The 23829-nt window shown below is 45.8% G+C and overlaps 1 protein-coding gene across 3 annotated transcripts in view; it reads left to right on the forward strand.

The window, feature by feature from the left end:
• Positions 1–23829, forward strand: part of WDFY4 (WDFY family member 4) — a 302160-nt gene that overhangs the window by 188624 nt on the left and 89707 nt on the right. For all 3 annotated transcript variants that reach the window (XM_033209238.1, XM_033209235.1, XM_033209236.1), the window contains exons 41-44: positions 4376–4582; positions 5966–6011; positions 7889–8055; positions 21187–21335. In XM_033209238.1, coding sequence (XP_033065129.1) covers positions 4376–4582; positions 5966–6011; positions 7889–8055; positions 21187–21335 — 569 coding nt within the window. The remainder of the gene's footprint in view (positions 1–4375; positions 4583–5965; positions 6012–7888; positions 8056–21186; positions 21336–23829) is intronic.

The following is a 23829-nucleotide window of genomic DNA, read 5'->3' on the forward strand; positions in this document are numbered from 1 at the left end:
CATCACCACTGCACCATTTTGAGACAGAGGATGTGGTTTATCTAAACTTCCTAATCTGCATCTGGTCTAGAGTGCAACCATTTCTGCTCCAATGGTTAGAAGAGCCTGATAGATACAGTTATGGCCAGGAGAGGTGCCCTGGGGTGAAATTGTGAAATTCTGTTGAAATTTGTGAGATTATAGGTTCGTGTGGGAAGGATGGGACTCCCTCAGCAGAGGCTTCAAGCCCAGAAGGAAGGGATCTAGCCACCTGGAAGGTTAGCCTGTCTCAGCTTCAGCAGCAGGGTCTGACTGGAGTTCAGAAAGGACTTGAGTAAATTGTCCAGTTTTCCTGTTGATTGAGGTATTTTTCAGAAAATCAGCATTTGGAAGCTAATCCACAAGGATACTTTCCAAGTATTTAAATATTTAAGACAGGTTGTTTTGATATTTGAAAGAATGCAGATATAATAACATCTGCCATAGATAATGGGATGTGGACCATTGCCCTGCTTTTTTAAGGGGTAGTGTGCTTTCCCAGCAAAGGCCCATTCCACTTCCAGAAAAGTCACATCCAAACTCTAGACAGAGATTAGGCTTGAGAAATCTGCCACGTCCTTTGAGGACAGCTTCTCCCAGGTGTACCCAATGAGGCCCTCCTAAGAAGGGGAGATTCAGGGGCCCCTGCCCACAGGGTGGCCAGTAGCACATCATGCCAGACTTTTCTAAACAGGCACTTTACCCACAACTGAGAGGTGATTGGAGATGGCAGCAGCCCCCAGCATAACAAGGCATCATTGCCTAGTGCCCTGGAAGTTAACCCCAGCATCATTATATCCCATTATTATATCAACAGCAAACCTTGCAATTCAAATAGTTAATCAGCCAATTTTTTTTTTGATCCAGAAGTTCTGGCAAAAAGTTGCCTCTACAGTCTGGCCCTGTTCAGATTCCCCTTTGCCTTGTCCACATTATTTGCATTCTCTTCTCTGTGGCTCAGCCTCTCTTGCTCTGTCTGTTACATACTTAGGCCATCCAGTTCTTATGCTGAATCTTCATTATAATTTGCAGAAATGACTTATCCTGCCTATACAGTCTTTACTGGTTGGAGTTCCTTGTGAGATGCCTGACAACGCAGAAATGGCCACTGTCTTCTGTCCCACTTTCTTCTAGGGCCTCTAGTTTCCTTTTCTTGTTTGGTCTCTATCTACTCATTGCATATTTATCACAGCTCTCTCAGATACAAATATTGGAAACTCAACTCAGACTGCCTTTTTTGTTTTACTGAAGAATGCAAGGAAACGCAGGCTTCAAGCAGCGCTGGATCAAGTTCCGTGCTCTGCTTCCTCTGTGTGGGCCCCTGAGGGTGCCATTCCCAGCCCTAGGGGGTGGTGCCAGTTGGCCCATCCAGTAACCATTCATAACAACTTGGATTAAAGAGACTAGGGTGAAGTGTTCATTTTCGAAGCCCAGCAAACCCCACTGAAGTAGCAGGGACTGAAAGTAGGGAAGGGCTGGGTTTTCAAAGGTTAATCTAACTGTTGCTACCCAAGGGTTGTTGTGATTCGAAAATCGTAGCTGGTCATGTGTGGTGGCTCATGCCTGTAATCCCAGTGCTTTGGGATGCTAGGCAGGAGGATTCTTTGATTCCAGGAGTTCAAGGCCAGACTAGGCAACATTGGAAGACCCCATCTCTAAAAAAAGTAGTTAAAAAGATGTTAGCCAGGTATAGTGACACCTTTAGTCCCAGGTACTCAGGATGCTGGGGTGGGAAGATTGCTTCATCCCAGGAGTTGGAGGTTACAGGTTACAGTGAGCTATGACCATGCCACTGCTTTCTAGCCTTCTAGCCTGTGTGACAGAGAAAAAGATCTTGTCTCTGAAAAAAAAAAAAAAAGAAATTGTAGTTGTCTCCCAACATAACACAATCCCTGCCTGTGAGTCTGTGGGCCTAAAGTCTGTCATTTGACCCACTTGCAGTTTGAATAGAAAGAGGGCCTTACACTATGCAGAAACATGGGCATTTCAGAGCACCTTTGCAGATGTGGAAACTCAGGACTTTTGCTATTTAGTCATCTGACATCCTCTGCCCTGGGTCACATGTAACTTGCTATCATGGACTAAATAATCACATCTCTCTCAGGGATCACACCATTGTCTGACTACAGATATTCAAGACAACATGTGTGCTCTGTGCGGAAGACCCAGGCAGCTGTGCATCTCCAGGTTGCATATGTGGAGACTTGGCGTGGATATGTGTTCTTAAAAAACTAAGTTGAATCCAAGGCTGGACAACCCAATAGCTTGGGATTATTCATCCTCCATGAAGCTCCGTATGTTACTACAAATGCAAATGTACAAATGTCACCACAATCTCCAGGAAACTGAAATATTTCCGCCAAACAAGTGTTCATTCCATGTGACCAAGTCTCTGTAAAAAGCTTTGGATAGTCATTCTTTTTCTGGCGGCTTTTTTTTTTTTTTTTTTGAGACAGGGTGAGTCTTACTTTGTTGCCCAGGCTGGAGTACAGTCGTGTAAATCATAGCCCATGGAAGCCTTGAACTCCTGGGCTCAAGAGATCCTCCTACCTCAGCCTCCCAAATAGCTGAGAGTACAGTCGTGCACTAACATGCTATGTTGCCCAGGCTGGTCTTGAACTTCTGACCTCAAGAAATTCTCCCACCTTCGCCTCCGAAAGTGCTGGGCTTTAGAGGCATACACTGCAATGTACATCTTGGAGTTTCTTGTTAACCAATTGGAGTACTACATAAAATACTAGCACTGTTTGGGATATGAATTCAATAACTGTAGAGAAACAAAATGATCTTGTTTTGAAATAGGATTAGGTTCATTCACAGTGATAACACTGACTACTTAAGCTGAGTAAGGTACCATATTAAGCTCTTGAAAATATTGTCCCGCTTAATCATTCTAGAAGCCCATGATTATTATTATGGTACTATTATTAACCACAGTTGACTGATGAGGAAGTTGAAGATCCTCCAGATTGAACTGCTGGTGATTCACAGAAACATGATGGATGATCAGGTCCATCAGATGCCAGAAACCACCTGCTGGGCACTATCCCCCCACCCCAAAGCCATGCTTTAATGGGAATGCCTCCAACAAGTTCTGAGAACAATTTACTCATTTAAAACGGCCAAGATTTGCAAGGCCTACATCTATAAGTCTTCCAGTTTTCTAGAAATGCTAGCAGAAACCATGAGCTCATAAAATAATAGCCCCTCAGCAAAGGAATCTAGCTCCCATGCTCAAGGAAGTCTTTGGAATCCAACAGACCAGGTTTAAATCTCTGTTTGGCCACCTCTTAGCTTTGGAGAAGGCACTTCTCCTTTGCAGACTTAGAATCATCATGGGGATGATCAAAAATACTTGTGGTACCACTGGGTAGAGGAAATGAGATAAAGCAGGTGCAGGGCTCAGCCTAACACATGATAATGAGTGTCTTTTCTGTTCATGATGTTATGCTTCTTGTCATTAGCATTTCACCTCTTCATTTTCTGAAAAGATTAAATTTGGGACAAATTCCATAAAATGTTTGAATAATTGTGAAAGTGTATCCCACAAAGTTGACTCTACTGTCCAAACTGAACTGTTTCTTTAACAGGTGATGCATGTAACTTTAATGTGATCTATAAATGCAGGTTGGGGATATCAATATTAGAAAGGTTTGAGTCATACTCTAGTAGCAGGTGTGGCGGTCAGAGACCACAGATGCAAACTGTGAGGATCTCACAGCTATTAAATGAGATTGTTTGCATTACTATGAAAGGTTTTAGCTCCTGTTAATATTCTAGAATCTTTGAACATTCTGGAATCTATGATATTAACATGGAAAGGCCCTTAGACATAATTCGGGCCAGGTCTGTCATTTCATTGGAGATTCTGAGATCCAGAGATGGGAGTGACTTGCTCAAATCAACCAGTTGTCTTGAGGGCTTCTAATTCTCACTCCATTCCAGTCCAGGCAACTGGAAAAAGAGTACATTCAGCCTCAGTTTTGAGGGGTGGGACTGTAGTGAGATTCATGTCCATTTGGTAAAATAGCTGTCCAGATCATGCTGATGAGCAGCTACAGGACCTTCCAGACCTGTTGCTTTCTGCCCATCACCAGTAGCCTCATGGCTCTGAAAGCCAAAGGGTGAGCAGCTTTCTCCTCCCCTAACTTGGATTAAGAGATCTTAAAGCTGAGCAGCTGTTTCCTCCTAGTCCTGGCTGCAGTTAGTACCCTACACATTCTGAGGGTGTAGAGAGAAGGTATCTTTCTCAAACATTCATGGGAGACTTGGCCTATTCACCCCAGGAGGTTTGGGGCCAGGCCTATAAAGCCCATAAGGCAAATGTATCCAGAGTGACTCTGTTTCTGCTCCCCAGAGGCGAAAATGTGGCAACATCAAGGCAGCCAAAGCCTGGGCCAGGATCCAGGAGCAGCTTTTTGGGGAGCTGGGCTTGTGGAACCAGGGGGAAGAAACCACGCACTGTTGCCCATGGGAACTCGACTGGAGAGAAGGACCAGCTCGAATGAGGAAACGTATCAAACGCTTGTCTCCACTGGAGGCCCTGAACTCAGGAAGGCACAAGGTAGGAGTCGGGTGCAGTGGGACAGTGCTGGTTCCGGGTAGGGCCTGATAGAAAAGCAGCTCCTGAGCTTCCCATCGCATGTTGTTTATATCAGGCTAAGATAACACATGCAGTTAAATGTAGGAGAGTCCCAAATTTTATTCTCAATGTCATTTTAGAGGAGAAAAGCATCACTAACCCTCCTAAGTACATAGCAGGGACACTGTAACTACAGCCTGAAAGAATGGATAAATAATGAGTGTTGATTGGGTAAGTGGTTCTTACCTATGCCGCAGACACAGCCCTGTGCTGCAATCCACACAAGTCCTGTGGAAACATCTGGATGCCAGTGTTTGGAAAGGGCCAGGGAATGACTATTGTCTGCTAACACAAGTTACTTGTTATTGGGCAATTGTAACCCATACTACTGTGAGCATTACTTCAAATCCCATAACAAGTTTTACAATGAAAATCCCACAAACTTGACTGTTTCTGCAATTTTGAGCCAGTGATCCATTCATTCCAAACAACACTGACTTCCCAAGCAACAGAATCTGGGTAGTCCCTGGGAGTTTGCTGTAATGAAGCTTGAACTGTGTCGCCAAACTCCTATTTTGCCTTTTAAAAGACAGGAAGCCAGTTGGATTCATTTGGTAGTAGATATAGAAAATCTGTCAATAGTTTTTCATGTCTTTATTGAATGATCATAATTTAAAATATCCTCAAAGGCAGCCTTCCAAACACCAGAATGCTGGATTTTTTTTCTTCTGCATGCATCACAAGTAACTATGTTGAGTTTATTCTCTGGTCTGTAACCTCAGCATCTTTTACTCATGCTAAAAATCCTTTGTAAAACCTAATGAAAAAAATTATATTTCATTTATTCAGTAGACACTTAAATGTTCTAAGTATTGTCAATAAACACTTGGTAGTTTGTAGTATTTTCCCTCACTACAGTTTTTTAGGAATAAGAAGCAAAAATAAAATAAAATAAAATAAGTAGCCTGCTCACTGTGCTGGTGCCAAAGACAAGGGCTGGCTATGAAACCTGGTCTCTGGGGCTGTCCAGCCCTGGAACCTCCCCTGATCCCCTCTCCAGGGTATCCCACACAGAGACATCCAGGATGCTATCTAATCCCATCTTGGCCTCTTCTTTGGTAATTACTGTAAGTCCTACTTAATGGAAGATTGTGGGTTTTTTCCCCTTTGACTCAGGAACATTAATACTTGCATTTTATTGTGGTCCTTTAGGATTTAGTGTTTCTCTCCCTTTGCATCTGAGTCTTGCATAATTTGAAGGGGTCACATGCGTGTGTGTGTTTGTGAATCTGTGGAACCGGGGATGGGTGAAGCATATGTGTAGCATCCAGGATTTAATTTTTCTTTGTTCCGTCCTTATTTCAGGAAAGCCAAGACAAAAATATTTCTCAAACAAATGCTGAAAACCAAGGTATTCAGTTTATCTATTTTTTCCTTTAATAATTAAGCTAATTATTGGTTTTATTTAATATTTTATTAAATATATTAAATGAATATTTTAGAAGAGGAAAATGCTATTGTAGCCAGCACTGGGACTTATTGTTACTGTGCTTCTAGAAAGAAGACAAGTCAATATTAGCCCTAGACACTTGTTAGGGGAAGCGTTTTCTGTTAAGTTTGCAACAATAACAATTTTTGGGGAGAAACAGTCTTGTCAATTTGCTATATCGGGGGATCTTAAAAGTGTTCCCAAACAATTTTTGAAACAGGGTCTTGCACTGTCACCTAGGCTGGGGTGCAGTGGCATAATCACAACTCACTGCAGCCTCGACCTCCTGGGCTCACACAATCCTCCTGCCTCAGCCTCCAGAGTAGCTGGGACTACAGGTACACACAATGCCCAGATAATGTTTGTAATTTTTGTAGAGATGGGGTTTTGCCACATTGCCCAGGCTGGTCTACAACTCCCAAGCTCAAGTGACCCGCCTGCCTTGGCCTCCCAGAGTGCTAGGATTACAGACGTGAGCCAGCACATCTGGCCAATGACTACTTCTTAGTGCTGATCAAACTCGTCTCATTTCCTGACTAATGGATTTGTATTTAGCTTGCTACCTTGCCTGTCTGCAGTAACACAAGCCCAGAAGTGAGGATCTTGGGCTGTGATCCCCAGGTGATTTGGGGTCTTACTGTGGCACAGAGCATGGGATGACATTGTAATACCTGTTTGCCTCTCATCTCTCCACCCCAAGCCCTACAACTCTCACATGGAATGATTGCCTGCCTGCTCCACCTCTCAGAGGTGGGGGTTGCAGAGAGTGCAGTGGTGGAAAGCATGAACTGATTTTTTGTGAACGATGGCCATGGGCTGCAGTGTCCTCTCATTCTTGGCATGCAGAGCCCCTGAGCCTCTGTGACTCTGGGCCTCCGTGGTGTTTCCAGTATGCACCCTGAGTAGGGAGCTCAGTCAAAGGAAAAGAAAGGCCCTGTGGTTTTCCACCATGCCTCTCCTATGCACCTCTCCCTGCATGGGGGAAAGCTGTGAGGGTTTGCGTGAGTAGCAAACACTTTCATTCATCCAGTACAGAAAAGATAATGGAAGTAAATGGACCAAATTGTAAACAGTGGAGCCAAACAGACTAGAGATGAAAAGACTAGACCCTTGTCTCAGAGAGACTTTATTCAGATTCTACCTCTAGTTCTTAGAAGCCATATGATCTTGTACAAAGTAATTAGCCTGCTTCAGCTTTTCCATTTGTCAAGTGAGGATGAAATAATATCTCCAGCCTAGATGGGACAACATTTTAAAATGTCATCAGAAGTATCTGGCACAGAGAAAGGGAGCTATTATTATTAGCACTATCTCTGGGTGCATGGGTGAGATTTGTTTTATTTCTTACAGCTTCATGTCTTTTCCAAGATTTTTTTTACAATAAAAATATTTTGTTTCTATCATGAGAAAAAACAGCAATATTCGAAGAGTGAATGGAGTGAAATTCAGAGAAAGCAAATCCTGACTGAGCCTCTAGGGAGTTGCTTTACTGACTAACGAGGGAGGGTGAATTTGGAAATGTTGCCCTGTGGCCACTGGAAGTGGCAGAACAGCTAGGCCTGGGCATAGCTGGGCCCTCCAGGATAAGTCGACTGGAAGGTATTTTGACCACACCCCAGGGTGCCCCAGGTGTGTGGTGTCCATTTCCAGAAGCAGTGGAGGGGCACGGTGAGAGATCCACGCTCATTTCAGCCCTGGAGCCTTGCTGCTCCTCAGTGATGCAGGCACATGCTGTGTACTAGCCCTTACCATGTCAGGTAGCCCCTGTCAACACCACGTGTCCCTTTATGCTGCTGCAGATGAACTGACACCGAGGGAGGCTGAGGGCGAGCCTGATGAGGTGGGGGTGGACTGCACCCAGCTGACCTTCTTCCCAGCCTTACACGAAAGTCTGCACTCAGAGGACTTCTTGGAACTGTGTCGGGAAAGACAAATTATTTTACAAGAGCTTCTTGATAAAGAAAAGGTAATACACCCCATTGCAATATCCTTTAAGATTTTTAAGTTACTTGTTAAGATTGTCAGACAGGAGAAAACCAAACTTTTGTCTCTTACATGGGGAATGAGATCTCCATTTGCTATGAAAACTTTCAACAAGATAATCAGTGAGAAAAAAGGATAGATTCCTAAATTTGCTGGCCCAGAGAAAGGGTGCAAAGGGAAGTCTATACATCCTACATCAAAATATTTAAAAGGTATACCTCAAGCTAACAAACTGTTCAATGAAAAATACTCTAACTTCCTACTTTGACCTTTGTAACAACCTGAGAGGCAAGTTTCAAGTTGAGAATTCTTGACCTTGCAGTTCAGCATCTTGGTCCCCTGTGGCCTGACTACCCTGAGAGGTTCCACACCTTGAGGGGTCTTGGGTGCATGTGTTTGAACACCCCAACCTATATGTCCACACTGTCCCTATGCCTCACCTTGGCCACCGCTCAAGCCTAGGAGTAAGCACACTGGCACCATTAGCCTTCAAAAGGGTGGCCCTGGGGTTGAAGTGTACAGGCACAGGAGGCAGGCTGGGGATGAGGTAGCAAAGAAACCCGAGATCCTGGGTGCCTGGAGCTGGGCTGGTGGAGCCCCGCTCTTCATGTGCGTGTCCTCTTGGCCTGGCTGGGGAGGCCCCAGAGAAGGGCCCCTCTTCCCCAAGTCTAAGAATGCAATGGAAGACTAAGCACATGTCTTAGAGTAGAACTGGCCTGAGTTCTAGTCCCAACTTGGCCACATATTAAACCACATGTCACCTAACCATTGTCAGTCTCAGTTTTGTTATCTTTAATGTGGAGTTCTGGCCACCATCTGATAACATTCTGCTCAGGCTTAAATGGGCCAATGGAAATACAGGGACTAGCTCAGAGCCAGGCATAGGAGACGTGCTCATCAAAGGTGAGTTCTTTTCTCTTTCTGAGGGTTGGGTGGTTGAAGTCTTGGTGGACCTCAGGGTCTCTGGGTGAATCGGTCTTTTCTGTAGGAATATAAGTGAAGGAGATAAACAGAGGCGCAAGCAGGCTGGGACTGGCGGGCCACAGGGGACACACAGAGACAAATGCATGAAAGCTGGAGGCTAGTCTGGCCCCAGGGCGAATGAGAGTGGATCTGAACCAAGACCCAGAGACTGAAGGAGAGCCTGGACCTCCAGGAGTAGGTCCTAAGCTCAGAAAACCTGGGAGGGGTATCAGCAAATGACTGCTGCAGAACTTTCAGCAAATTGCTTTGCTGCTTTCAGATTTGGGCCACAGTTCAAGTAATGTAGTCCTGTAACAATGCTGTCCTTATACCTGCATAACCAAAGCTTCCAGACACAGAGCACATTTCCAGCTCTGCATCACACCTAGCCATGATGCCTCCTCATGCAGGTTTGCCTACCTGCAGTGCCCTGCCCACTTGATCCCTGCAACTGACTCTCTGAAGCTGATCTTGACTGCTCCCTGCTCTGAGACCTGGAGAACTGGCTTCTCCCTTGTTACTGTCTGTGTCACCCCCTGCATCACCTCCTGCCTTGCTGCTGGCACACAGAGTGACCTCAGTGCTTCACCTGTCTGCCTCTGTCACTATGGATCCTCCATACAGGAGGGAACCCTGTTGCCCGACCACCGGCATACCTGGAGCAGCCAGTAAGTCAACACTGATGAATGACGTGCTAAATTCATGTGCATTTTATTTTGATAATGGAAGTATTATATCTCTACTATGTGAAATTTTGATAAATGGATATTAAAATATATAACACACATGTATACATAAGTGTGTATTCATAATATCCAGTTGCTGAGGACTAACAGCAGATCACAACAGTTGGGATATGTCAATATATTAATACGCTCATATAGGTAAATGATATTTAGTAAATACCTTGTCCATTGAAAAAACAGCTAAGACATCAATGCTTTCTTTCCATAAAAACTTTTATTTGCTTTATGCCCTTAAAGGAGCAGCAGTTCTCAACTGGGGTCAACTTTACCCCACAAGGAACCCTTACCAATGTCTGGAGACATTTTTAATTACCATGGCCAGGGCGAGAGGATGCTCCTGGTGTCTAGCGGGCAGAGGCCAGGGCTACTGCCATTGTACATTGTCTATGGTGACAAGGCTGAGAAATGTGTCAGAAAGAATCCATAGTAAACAGATATCACGCCCCAGCTACACCTGCCTGCTTTCCTGATCATGTGGTGCCTCCATATTGGTTCTTTTCATTGCTTTGATAAGAGAACAATGGCAGTACTTTATATTCACTTTCTATCTTTGCCAGAATAAATTATCATAAACGTAGTGATTTTAACATAACACACATTTACTATCTCAAAAGTCTGGGCACAACAGGGCTCAGCTGGTTCTCTGCTAGAGCCTCACAGTGCTGCAGCCAAGGCATTTGCATGTCTTTTCGGAGGCTCTGGGATGGCATCCTTTCCAAGCTCGTTCCAGTGCTGGCAGAATCCATGTTCCCGCTTCTGTCGGTCCGAGCTCCTGTTCCCTGCCCGCTGGTTGCCAGGGTTCATCTGTTTCTCAGGGTGCCCAACTCCCTTGCTCTGTGGCCCTTCCTTCTTTCATTTCCTGCAACAGGTGGTACCCTTCTCACCCTTCATATCTTTCTTGCCCCCTCTGCCTCCCACTCCCCCCACATCGCCTCTCTGACCAACTCTGCTGCTGCTGCCTAGGGCACAGGGGATGGCACTAACTCACAGATAATCCAGTATCACCTCCTTGTTTTAAGGTCAGCTGATTCGTAACCTTGATTTTATCTGCAAAGTCCCTTCAGAACAGTGTGGGTGTTGGTTGGGACAGCCTCCTGGGAACTTCCCTGGAACACGGTCTGCCACTTTGGCACCATTCAGGCTGCTGCCCCCCAGGGTGGGTCCTTGGCTTCCCAGGAGAGCCTCTGCAGGTGGCCTGACTCCCTCAGGCATCCAAGGCTGGCCTGAGAGTTTTCACCCTGGCTAGGCTGAAGCTTGTGGTCAGGGACCCGAGTGAGTCCCAGCCCGGCCTCTTGCAGACCACAGGTGCCTTTGACACTTGTCCTGTCTCTGGGAGTCTTGTTTTTGTTGACTGTTCACCAGGTGACGTTTTCCTCAGGGGTCTTGCTGGGGGAGCGGGAAGGGTCTGAAGCTCCCAGGTGACTGACTTTCCAGCCTATGAAGCAGGACAGAGCCAGGAAGGGGATCCTCTCCCATCTGCCCCTCCCTGCCTTTTGTTTAAGCTTCAGTCTTCCTTGGCCTTCCTGTGGCTCAGTAGGAAGCTGTCAGAAATGCCACACACTGTTTGCTGAGGCAGTGTGGATCCCCAGGATGTGTAGGCAGGAGCATGTGGAACACAGCGGGCTGTGGGGAGGGGAGAGAGCAGGAGCTGTCCTGCTTCCACTTAGCACCCGGTGGCCAGTACCTTCAGAAGGGAGGAGCCAACCAGGGGACCTTGTGTGAGTGTCAGCTCCCAGCCCAGAGGACTGGGCAGGGTGACCCTTGCCATTATCTGGGCATCCGTCCTTGCCTGAGTTGTCTCTATGCTTTTTATAGGGCTATGCTTGCTGCCTCTGGCTTCATGGGGAATTGTGGGAAAGGCTGGCTCCCAAGTTGAGTTTCTCCAGGGTCAGTGAAGCCAAACCACCAGGCATGCTTGCTCCTAAGGAAAATGTCACCTGGTGGACAGTCATCACCAGGCACAGAGATGCAGGCCTGGAGAGGTGGGGGCAGGGCAGGGTCCCTGATGAGGGGAGGGTAGAGGCTACAGGCAGGGGCGGGGGTACGAACCCTGCCCAGTTTTAATTCTCTTGCCCCCACTTACAGACCTAGTGACTGAGTGAGTAAGAGAACCATTCCCCAGCCTCCTTTCCATTATCTTTAGAATGGGGTTCTACTCCTGGTCTCACTAGTTTGTGGCAAAGATCGATATGGGGCTGTGTCTCTGTCTGAGAGTGTACCCTGTGAGGAGGCAGCTCTCAGCCACTGGCATCTGCTGTCACTGCTGCGGCTGTTGCTGTTCCTTTCATAGTCCCACAGGATTTGTTTTCACTCTCCTAGAAGTAAGAAGGCATGTTGGAAGAACCCCAGTACCTATGACGTGACCCAAGGGCCCTGTCAAGGGAAGGATGAAGGATCCTGTTAAGATTGAGGCTCCTGTGAGGCAAGGAACTGTGTGTCTTGGGGAAATGCTGTGGGGAGCTCTTGGATAGATGGGAAACTCTGGGGGTCTCCATGGGTCTGGTTGTCCTGCCGAGATGGTGGAGGATGAGACAGAGGGTCAGAGTGAAGCCCATGAGAGGCCTGACCAGCTAGAATGGGGTTCCTGCAGAGTGCCAACACTCAAACCAAATGCAAGGTTTTGGGAGAAAGAGGGAAGTTGCTGGGTTGAGATCTGGACCGATGTGCGGTGAAACCGAGGAGGTCCCTAAACTGAAAGCACAAGGCAGGGAAGAACATGAGAAAGCAGGCCCCAGTAATTCACATAAATCAGAAAAATCCTCGAACCAGAGGAGCGCCCTTCTGCTCTAGCCTGGAGAGCTCTGTGGAGTGGGGTCTTGGCTGTCTGGTGAGACATATGGGGCCTCTCTGTGGCCTGGCACTCCTCCTCCTCCTCCTCACACCTCCACCAGCCAGGTCCACGCCGTCCCATGACCATTCGCTCATGGCTCCCAGCCTGGAGGCCTCCTGGGTGAGCCTGTCCTGGTGCACCGGTCCCCAGCACACTCCCAACCCACAGCACAGCTGGTGGCTCCATCCCCTGGGCCTACCCCAGCCCCCTCTTATTGCCTGACTGATGATTTCTGAGCCTGCCTATGGTTTCTCTGAAGGCAGGGAGAGACTTAGCCTCCTCCTCATCCCTTCCTTCCCTGACACATTGGGTGAGTGCTTGGGAACAATCTGCAGACCAGGTGAGCTCAGCCTGATGGGGCAGCAGGAATCAAGAGGTCCTCCACGGGAGCCAACCTGCAGCCAGGCCTGGGTCTGCTCACGTGCCTCAGGACCCAGCTTGAGGGAGGGCATGTCCTAGGGGCACCTGGGTCATGGTGGAGCCCACTCCGGGGTGGGGAGGGGCTTGACTGGACTGGAGCAGGCTGCTACATCACCACCACCATGGAGGCAGCAGCCAGTCATTTGTGCCCAGGAGGGCAGCTTGGCACAGGGCAAAGTGCATAGGCTGGATTGAGAACCTCATTCTGTTATTTGCTTGTTGCTATTAATATTATTATTAGCAAAATGTCAACAGCTAGAAGTCAGAAGCCCTTGCTTTGTGCGATCTTCATGCACTGTCTCATTCAGCCTCACCATGGCCTTGTGAGGCCATTTGAGTTGCTATAAAGGAATTCCTGAGATGGGGTAATTTATAATGAAAAGAGGTTTAGTTGGTTCACAGTCCGCAGGCTGTACACAAAACATGGTGCTGGCATCTGCTTCTGGTGAGGCCTCAGGAAGATTCCAATAATGGTGGAAGGTACATGAGAACCAGCGCATCACATAGTGAGAGAGGCAGCAAGAGAGAGAGGGAGGTGGGGCCGGGCTCTTTCAAATAACCAGATCTCAGCTGAACTCTCAGAGAACTCATTCATCACAGCAAGGACAGCACCAAGACATTCACGAGGGATCGGCCTCCATCATTCAAACACCTCCCACTAGCTCACACTTCCAACACTTAAGGCCACATGAGATTTGGAACAAAACATCCAGACTGTATCAGGAGGCTTTATTCTTTCCATTATAAAGATGGCAAAAACAGAGCCCAGGGTGGTTACTCATTGGAATTGCTAGGAGTTGACCTCAGATCTCTCTTACTCTCAGTTCATGTGTTTTTGTCCCCTCTCTACTGCTTCCCAGCTCACTGTGTTGGACAAGTTATATAACCTTTCCAGCACCCTATCTCTCAGCAGCCGGCTCTTATTGGGCTTGGAGTTGTGGCTCCAGGCCCCATGTACTTTCTCTATAACTGTTCCGGTTAAAGTTGGTGCAGGCAGGCCTTCAGGTCTCTCACCAACATGACATCTCTGCCTGGGATGCAACATGCCAAGCAGGTACCTACCTGCCCTCCTGCGTGTGCCTTAGCCCCTGGTCCACTGTGGACTTATCCCTGGACCACTATGGTTTTGTGTCAAGGACAGGAACTTGAAGCCAAGGAAAGGAGGATGGGCACACTGATTGTTGACCCATGAACATGTTCAAGCAAATATACAGAAAGTTTGTGCAAGGGATGTGTGTGTGTGTATGTTACTCTCTACATTCCCTGGGCTGGTACGATTAGCCTATGTTGAGGCATTTTGTAGCAAGTGTTGGTCTCGTAAGCTGGGACTTCCCGTAATTCAGATGTCACTGTGAGACTTTGTGGACCTTGCACTTTTTCTAAATTTCTAAGTGAAACATACCCACAGTAGGGGCATGGCAGGACTGTGTGCATGCTCCTACAGCACAGTCCCCACTCCTGCTCCCCCTGTCATCTCAGAAGTGCTTGCTTATATGGCCTTTGCTGGACACATGGCACAGACTTTCCAGGGCATGACTGCTTTCCAGGCGTCTGGTAGGCATGCCTCTGGCAGAAGCCTCTGGAGCTGCAGGCACTGTCCTGGCCCTGGGGGATGCTGGTGGTGCCGAGGCTAGGGTGGCAGAAGCTTAACTCGTTTCTTTGTGTGAACGTTGGAGTTCTGGTTGCCTCCAGCAATACCTGGGATGGTAATTATTCAGTTATTCTGTGCCACCTCTGCATCATTGATTAATGATTCCCAGGACCACAAACACATTTCTCTGCAAACAGCGCTGTTTGACTTGAGGAGTGACTGATTTAATGCATAATAATTGTGGGCCCATGTCAGTTACCACATGGCTGGGGATGTCCCTTGTACAGCTTCCAGAACCAGTCCAGAGTCAGTCCTCAAGTGAGGGTTTGCTTTTGTTATTGTTCTTTGATTACATGAAAAATTAAACATCTGATTTTTTTCATATAAACTCAATATAAAATATGAGTTTGACCTTGGTAGAAATGATCCATTTGAAGGAAGAGATATTTTCCTCCGGACTGCAGAGAGTGGCATCTTCTATAAGCTCCTCCCAGGTATCTTTAGCTGAGGCTGTTTGTAGAAGGTAAGGGTGGGTGTTAACCTTTCTATGCAGTAACTTCCTGTATTCCTGAATCTCCATGACTTTCTGAAATGCAAACAACACATGTCATTCCTACTTAATATTTCTGAGATGCTGGTTAGCATTCTTCATATACAAGGCCATTCCAGAGCTGACCTTGTAGTTTCCCTGGACTAACTTCCCTTATCCTTACACGTGCACATGAACACACACACATGTATGCACAGACTCACATGTGCAACCACATGCACATACATGTGCATGTGTACATAGTCACATGCACACACACATGCACATCTGATGCATGCACACATATGCATACACATGTGTGGACGTGCACACATACACATAGACACGCTTCTGACTTTTTAATTATACAGAACTACCTATAATCTCCAAAATGTCCAACTGGTTCAAGACTTTGTGCCTTGGAATGCTTCTCCCATGTTTTTGTCTTTGTAACTCCCAGCCTTGGAATCACCTCCTCAGGAACCGCTTCTCTGGTGTCACCGCTGCCCCTTCTTCCATCTCAGTCTGAGTGAGGCATACTCCTGTGTGCTCCCAGAGCACCTGTGCTTTTCCTCCCACCCTGTGCTGGGAGAGCTGATATCCTGCTCTCTCTCTTTCCTGTTACGTTGTAAACATCTTAAAGGCATGTTTTATTTTCCTTTGTGCCTCCCAGGGTGTGGGGCATATGCTAAACATTTAATATGTACCTGTTAAATAAATGAATGAACAAGTCGATGAGTGAATTATGGGCAATATGCTGACACCAGATGAAACCTTTTTTTTTTCTTAGCCTAGCTGGTGCCCAACAGTCAGTTTCTTAGTGTATGGGCTTCAGATCATCTGCCTTAGAATCTTCTGGGTTGCTTATTAAAATTCACATTCTAGGGCCGTACTCTGCACCTGTTGAATTGAAACTTCTGGGGATGTAGCCTAGGAATATGAATTTTATCAAGCTGTGCAGGTGATTCTCATATAGACTAACTTTTCAAATAAATACCCAAATCCATGAGTCCAAGTTTTACAATATTCAAAGCTATCCTGTCTAAAAATATGCTCCAATTTTAATCAGTTGCCAATGAGCAGTCCTTAGTGAACACAGGTTATGGTGAGTATTGTGCTTTGAACAGTCCTTGGGACTTGTAATATGTTTCACATTTCGCTGGTGCAACCAAACAAGAGCAAAGGTATTGCCATTTCCACCTGGTCTCCTCTGAGTCTGCAAAGATGGGAGGTGTGGCTGTCTGCAGGCTCTCTGCGGAAGTGACACATGCAAGCAGGCAGGGGGCATCCCTGCTCCTCATCTCAACCTGAGATGTACTTACATAAAAAGATCCATGCATCATTACATTCCTTTCCATATTTCCCAAATTAATATATGTGTATATATATAAAATACAAAACAATAAGGAGATGATATTTCTCTCTACATATATGTATATGTATAAATAGATAGCATCTCCTTAAATTGTTTTAATATACATTTCTTTGATTATGAGTATGGCTGAATTCTCCATCTAAACACATTTAAGAATGAAAAAGTAGATACCAGAGCTCATAAGTGGCCAAAAGAATGTAATTTATGTAGCCTTTTGCCTTTTTGATACTTGACTTTTTCTCAGCAACCTGTGTTTTTCTAAAAAATAAGAATACTTATTCCATATGCTAATACTATTAGAATGTATTCAGAACAAGGTTGAGGCAAGCAGAGATGTAGGAAGAGGGAAGATGATAAATGGGAGCAGGGCTAAAGCTTTCGTTGCAGCAGACTCACTCACTGTACACACAAAAATAAGGGAATGCATATATTGACAGCTCTGTTACTGGGTACCTTCAGTCACTTCTCTGGACCTCAGTTTTCCTACCTATAAAATCAGAGTATTTCACTGAGTTGCAGACTGCTAATGATAGAGAAACCTTTAGGGAGCATCCAGTTGACCTTGCCCCTTATAGATGCACCACTGAGGCCTGACTTTAGAAGAATGTGCTGGTGTGTGCTACCACTGAATGTCCCAGTAGATTGTTGTCTCCCTGCTATGGTTTGAATGTCCCCCAAAATTCTTGTGTTGGAAACTTAATTGCCATTGTAACAGTATTAAGAGATGGGGTCTTTAAGAAGTGATTAGGCCATGAGAGCACGACCCCATGAATAGATTAATGCCATTATTGCAGGAATGGGTTCGTTATTATGGGATGGGATCCTGATAAAAAGGATAAGTTTGGCCCCATTTCTCTCTCTGTCTTGCATGCTCACTTCCAGCTTCCGCCCTTCCACCATGGGGTGACTCTTACCAGATGCCAGTGTCATGCTCTGGGACTTCCTAGCCACCAGAACCAATAGCCAAATAAACATTTCTGTTTATAAATTACCCAGTCTGGGGTATTCTGTTATCGCAGCAGAAAATGAACTAAGATACCCTCTAACTTTAGCTCCAGCGTTTTGTTGATTTCTGGACAACCTGTTTGTCATCATACACAGAGCTAGTTGTGGCTACTTTCTTAGTTATTTTACCCATCAAGAGTGCTAATATATCATTCAGCTGATCTTAAAAAAGCTCTACTTATGAGGCAAAAGTTCTACTCTTTAAAGTGATCAATATTTTCATGGCATAAGGGATTTCTTAATCATGAGTAAACTTAGGGATGGAGCCCTCCTAGGGCTAATTTAAATGGAAAAGCAGGTAATAGTTCACTTGGGTTCATTTTCTAGTTTTTAAAATGCCATTTTTTTTCTAGCAGAATCAATGTTTAAGCTATTAACCCGGGTCTCACCAGACATTTTTCTTGTGGTTTGGCTTATTCTGGTTGATACTTAAGTCTTCCCAAAGGGAAGCACCAGATCATAGGCATCTGCTCTGAGACCCTGGTGCAGGCACCATGGAGGCTGTGGTGGGGGCCTGGTGTCACAGGGAGGAGAGAGGATTTGGAGACACATAGGCCAGGACTGGCACTGCAGAGCCACATCATCTCATCATGTGAACCTGAGGATGGGGTCTCTGAGTCTCATCTGGGAAAAGGTACAACAGGAGAAAAAGTTTAAGCAGCCTGACATAATCTTCCTAATAGTCCTGGTGGGAGTGTAAATTAGTGTCACCTTGCTAGGGTAATCTAGCAATGGCTACCTAAATTTAAAATGCCCACACCCTTGACCTGCAATTCTCCTTATAGAAATTTATGCTTCAGATTTACTTGTGTATTCAAAATGACTTACCTACAAGGATGGTAATTGTAGCATTGCCTGTTATGTCAAAACATTTTAAAGTAACCTGGATCAAAAGAGGACTGACTGGTCAAATAAACTGTAGTACATCCATTCAAGGGAATTGTCCGCAACTGTTAATAAGACTTAGACAGCTCTATAATAAATGATTTGGAAAATTATCTAAGATGAATTGTTAAGAGAAAAGTCTAGATGCAGAGCAGGAAGCATATAATTATATTCTTTGTATAAAAAAGAATCTGTATAAACATGCTAATATATTCATGCAATCTCTTTGTACAAATATACGATGAAGTGATAATGGTGGTTGCCCCTGGGGAAGACTACTAGAGAACCTGGGAATGCCACACAGTTACTCAAGTCCCAAAGTAGACATTTATCATTTATCCTTAATCCATCATCCCTCTCCTCCCCTCCCCTCCCCTCCCCCCTCTCCCCCTTTCCTTCCTTCCCTTCCTTCTTTCTTCCCTTCCCTCCCTTCCTTCTTTCCTTCCTTCCTTCCTTCCTTCCTTCCTTCCTTCCTTCCATCCTTCTCTTCTCTTTTCTTCTCTTCTCTTTTCTTTTCTTTTTCTCCTTTTTCTTTCCAGTTAGTCCAGTAGCAGCTCCTGTCAATTCTCCATCTTCTTGTTTAGATACACCCACTTCCTTCCTTCCACATTCTGCCATCTATCCAAGACCACTGAAATAGCAACATGACAGGGCACCCTCCTTTCAGTTTCGACCCTTTCTAATGCTATCTCCACCCAGCAGTCAGTGTCATCTTTTAGAAACAAGCTCTCTCGCAACTTTCTGTTGCAACGACAATAAAACCCAATGGTCATGCTAAGGTACCTAAGACCATCTATGATGTAGGTACTCCTACTTTCCAACTTCATCTCAGCCATACTGACCACTTTTCTGTTCTCCAAATCAGCCCTTCCTGCCTCTAGACCCTTAACTGGATGTCCCCGTTCCTTGAAATGTTCTTCTCCAAGCTTTTCCAGAACTTATATGTTTCCATCCTTCAAGTTTCAGGGTCTGTGTCCTTGCCAAGAATAGTGTCCAAGAACAGAATAGTGTTCTCGCCAAGTTTCTCCCTGCCTTTGTCATGATCACTCTGGTTTTTCTCTCTTAGCATGTATCACAGGTTGTAATAGTTTGTTGGTTAAAATCCCACTACTGGATTTTAAGCCCTATGAGGGTAAGATTCTTGTATATCCTGTCCACCTTATTCCCAAAGCCTGGTTCAGTGCCTGCCATGGAACAGAGGCTGAATCTGTAACTGCTGAATAGATGACCACCTGGATAAATGAATGAAATTGGAAATGAGTCCACTTTGGACCCTGGCCTGGAAGGTGGCTGGAGGGCTAGCTCCCCTGACAAAGTAGATTCGGGATAGACCAAGAAAGCCAGCTACCTACACCAACCTTGGTTACAGAAACAGGTTCTCGGCTGGTCCTAGCTTAGGAAAAACAACTCAGCCCTGACTTGTCGTGGATCATAGTGATTAATACTTATCTCGGAACAAAACCCTCAGTGAACCTTTGCTTTCTGCCCTTGGCTCTGGCTTTCACTAATCCCATTTGGTGCAAGAGTTGGAGAACTGGTCTTCGGGGTCTGCTCTCCAGGTGTCACCACTGTGGCCTTGTCATTGCTCCCAAAGGTGAGCAGGGAGCTTTGCTTCAGTCCCAGGCTGTGTCACTTAGTAGGTAGCTGATCTTTAGTGAGAGTCTTATCTCCTGGAACCTCTTTTGTATTTTTTCTCCCAAGCATATCTATTCTGCTTTTGTATAACTGAAATTAGCACAAAATTACCATGAGAAAATGCTGGCCTTGGCCTTATTCTTGGTCCCTTTAGGCTCTCATGTTCTAGAATTTATTGATTCACTCACTTGTTCTTTTAGGGTTTACTGTGTAAGGACCCACTTGGTCCTTACTACATGCAGAACTCTGGGTCATACCGAAACATTGTCACAGGTCAGGTTCTGCATGGAGAAAGTTGATTGGGAATGAGGACTGCAAGACTGGGCCGATGGAGAAGTACAACCACAATGTAGTCTCAGCAAAGACTTCAGCTGATTCCAGAGCAGCTATAGGTTTGGGATGGTTGTTTAGAGTTTTCTTGAATTGAGCCAGAGGGGCTAAGCCTTCCTACTCCACATTGTCCAGTTGTTGGGTACAGACTGCCCCTGGGAAGAGGATGTGACCTTGGGCCAGGGGCTATGTTCAGCTAAGGCAACTCTGGAGAACTGCCAACATTTCCAGCAACAGGGGAAGTGCTCACCTCAGTCCAAGAGGAGGGATCTGGACAGAGCACTGTGCATCTTCTGCACATGTTTCCTTGGCCTTGCAGAGATGGCAGTACCTGTCTTGCGCTTGTGGTTCTAGGCACATTTGAGTTCTAGTCGTGGCTCAACCATGTACCAACTGGTCCCTGAACAAGCTCCCTCTCCCCTGTAACTGAGGGATGTCTTGTACCTGGTGAACTTTCCTCACGGTTAACTGTGGGATGCTTTGCATGTTTGTAGAGGGCCTTAAAGTGAGAGAAAGGACTTCGATGTGCTGAATATAGCAGTAAACACTCACCCACACAGCTTGGTGGGAGCAGGGGTGGGCTTGGGTAGAATAAACACCAGCCCAGGTGGGATGTGGTAGTGACATGTAGGCTGTGAAGAGTAGTACAGCTCTGGGGCAGCAGGACTGCCATTCATACAAGGCACTGCTCTCACCTCCAAGTGCCCTGTGGGTGGCTGGTCACTGCCCTCCTGTTTCCACCAAGAATCATGGGCATGCTTCATGTGCACCACCTGACTCTGACTCTGGCACTCTCTCCTTCCAGGTGACGCAGAAGTTCTCCCTGGTGATTGTGCAGGGCCACCTGCTGTCAGAAGGGGTCCTGCTCTTTGGCCACCAACACTTCTACATCTGCGAAAACTTCACACTGTCTCCCACGGGTGATGTCTATTGTACCCGTCACTGTTTATCCAAGTGAGTTATCCACTTCTCCCAGCAGATTCTTCCCTGAGCCCCATTCATCCTTACCAGCCTCCCCTACTGTTCCCCTTCTCACCTTTTTCTTACAGTGGGCTTAGGTTTGGGCCTAAAACTGAGCCATGAGATAAAATAGAAGAACCTGCAGGCATAGGCCATCCATGGCCACGGTTCCCCTAAGCAGTGATCGGGACTGGGTACCAATGTGGCAGCTCCTCAGGTCTCCCCTAATGTGGAATGTCAGGACTCAGGGATCAGTCCTTCAGTTATTTGCGTGGCTGAATTCAGTCGCCATCAACTTACTCATTCAACAACATGTTGGTTGCTCATTCTGCATAAGAAAACAGGCACCGCCCCCCTCTTCCGAGGGACTAAATGCAATTGGCAGCATGCACAGTTTCTTTTGGAAACTGTTGGCCGCACACTATGATCCTGGGACAAAATATGTGTTATGAGAGGGCTCTTCAGGGTTCAGGATTGGAGGGATGGCCTGGGACTGGAGTGGTGGGGAAGAGCTACCTGAGGAAGGGACCAAGATCTGAGTCTTGCAGAATGGGTAAGACTTGGGAAGAAACTTGGAGTCATTTGTACACCGACAAATACCAGAGGCCTTTGGCAGGAAATGCCGAGTTCTTTAGGATCTAGTGCAATTGGTCTATTTGGGTACGGTCAGCCCTTACTGTGTAATTCTCCTGTGTTTATGAAGTAAGGCCATTCAAAAATCAAATTGACTGAACTTTTGCCAAACGTCCAATTGTCAAGTGTATGTTTTCACTTGATCACTGTCTTCAAAGATATTTGGATGAAGATTTCTTCTTGCAGTGATAGGCCTTGCCTTTTCCAGTTGACCCAGTCCCAGATAATGACAAGATGACCTCTTAGCTCGGTGGCTCTCAAACTAGCTGGCACCAGCATCACCTGGAGGGCTTGTTAGCACACAGATCCCTGGGTCCTGCCCCACCCTAGTTTCTAATTCAGAAGGTCTGGGGCAAGGCCTGAGGCTTAATAAGTTCCTAGCTGATGCTGATTCTATCGCTGGTCTGGGACCACACTTTGAGAGCCATTGTTTTAGGCTACTGACAGAGGAGTCCAAGTCTTATCTGTCAATAACCAAGAACTTTAACTTGCAATTGTCCTATCACTTCTAGCCTATGTCAGGAAGCAAGAGTTGAAGGAGTGCTGAAGAGTAGATGTCAGCCCACCTTGGTTGATTTAGATCAAAATGCTTTAAAGTGCTTGGCATTTTTCTGTCTGCTAATTTCCATATTTTATTCATACCAAATGTTCACCGATTGCTGTGAGTCTTTTGTGCTTCTCCAAGGCAAGAGAAGCATAATTAATACTTGGCATCCTCATCCCATCTTATTGCTCATGTTTTATTGATACTGATCAATATGGACAATAGGCCTGCAGCCGTGCCTCTCTGAGAGCTGATGAAAGCTTTCTACTCTATCCGTATGCCCGGCGTGCCCCTGTGATGACTCACATAATCCACTGCTATGCTCTTCACCTCTGGTTTACATAGACTTAGTGTTAGATAAGATCTTATTGATTAGGTAAATTGTGTTTATGAGGTGCATCTAATCATGATCAAATTCACTACATCTGCACTTTTAACAGAAATCCAGTGGTCAGATTTTATGTACTCACTTGATTTGCAATGACGGACAAGGGAGACTTCTCATGTCTGAAAATGTACTTTTCTAGAATGCAAGCAGGAGTAGAATGAGAACAAATCACTACCCTGGAATTACACTGGGGAAGTGCCCAGGTAGTTTTAGTCCCATACCTCAAAGAAGCATTTGTTATTCAGATAGTGCTTTCTCTCCAGGGTCTTGCCTACTGCCCTAAGAAACTACTAGCACTCCTGGAGATGCAGTTCTGAGACAGACTATTAGATCATGCCAGATCAATGGGGATTAAGTCTTATTTTGACCACGGAGATTAAAGAAGATACATAAATAAGCTTGGTAAAAATAAAGCTAAGTCAAACCTGCAATGCTTCTGTAAAAGACTGCTATGAAGTGGAGTCGGTTGCACATTAGACCTTGAAAGAGCCTCTCCGATGTAGCATAAAAATATCCTAAATCAAACTCAAGAACACTGCAGATTCCTCGACAGTGATTGGACTTTGCACTTTGGAAATTTCCTCAGAAACGAACAGCCTTCTGAGAAGGTTGGCTTTTGCTTGTAGTAGGTCCGTTTCTTAGCTGATTCGGGTGGTTGTATTCATTTGCTAGGGCAGTCAAAAACTGGGTGGCTTAAAAAAACAAAACAAAACAGAAATGTGTTGTTTCATAGTCCTAGAGGCTGGCAGTATGAAACAAGGCAAGGCCATGCTTCCTCTGACTGCTCTAGGGAAGCCTCCTTACTTGCCTCTTTCAGCTTCTTGTGTTTGCAGACAATCGTTTGCATCCCTTGGCTTGGAGATGCATTGCTTCAGGCACTTGGTCATCGTGTCTCTGTGTCTTCACATCATCTTCCCTCTGTG

This window comes from Trachypithecus francoisi, unplaced genomic scaffold (assembly GCF_009764315.1).
Source record: "Trachypithecus francoisi isolate TF-2019V2 unplaced genomic scaffold, Tfra_2.0 Lachesis_group9, whole genome shotgun sequence".
Lineage (NCBI taxonomy): Eukaryota > Metazoa > Chordata > Mammalia > Primates > Cercopithecidae > Trachypithecus > Trachypithecus francoisi.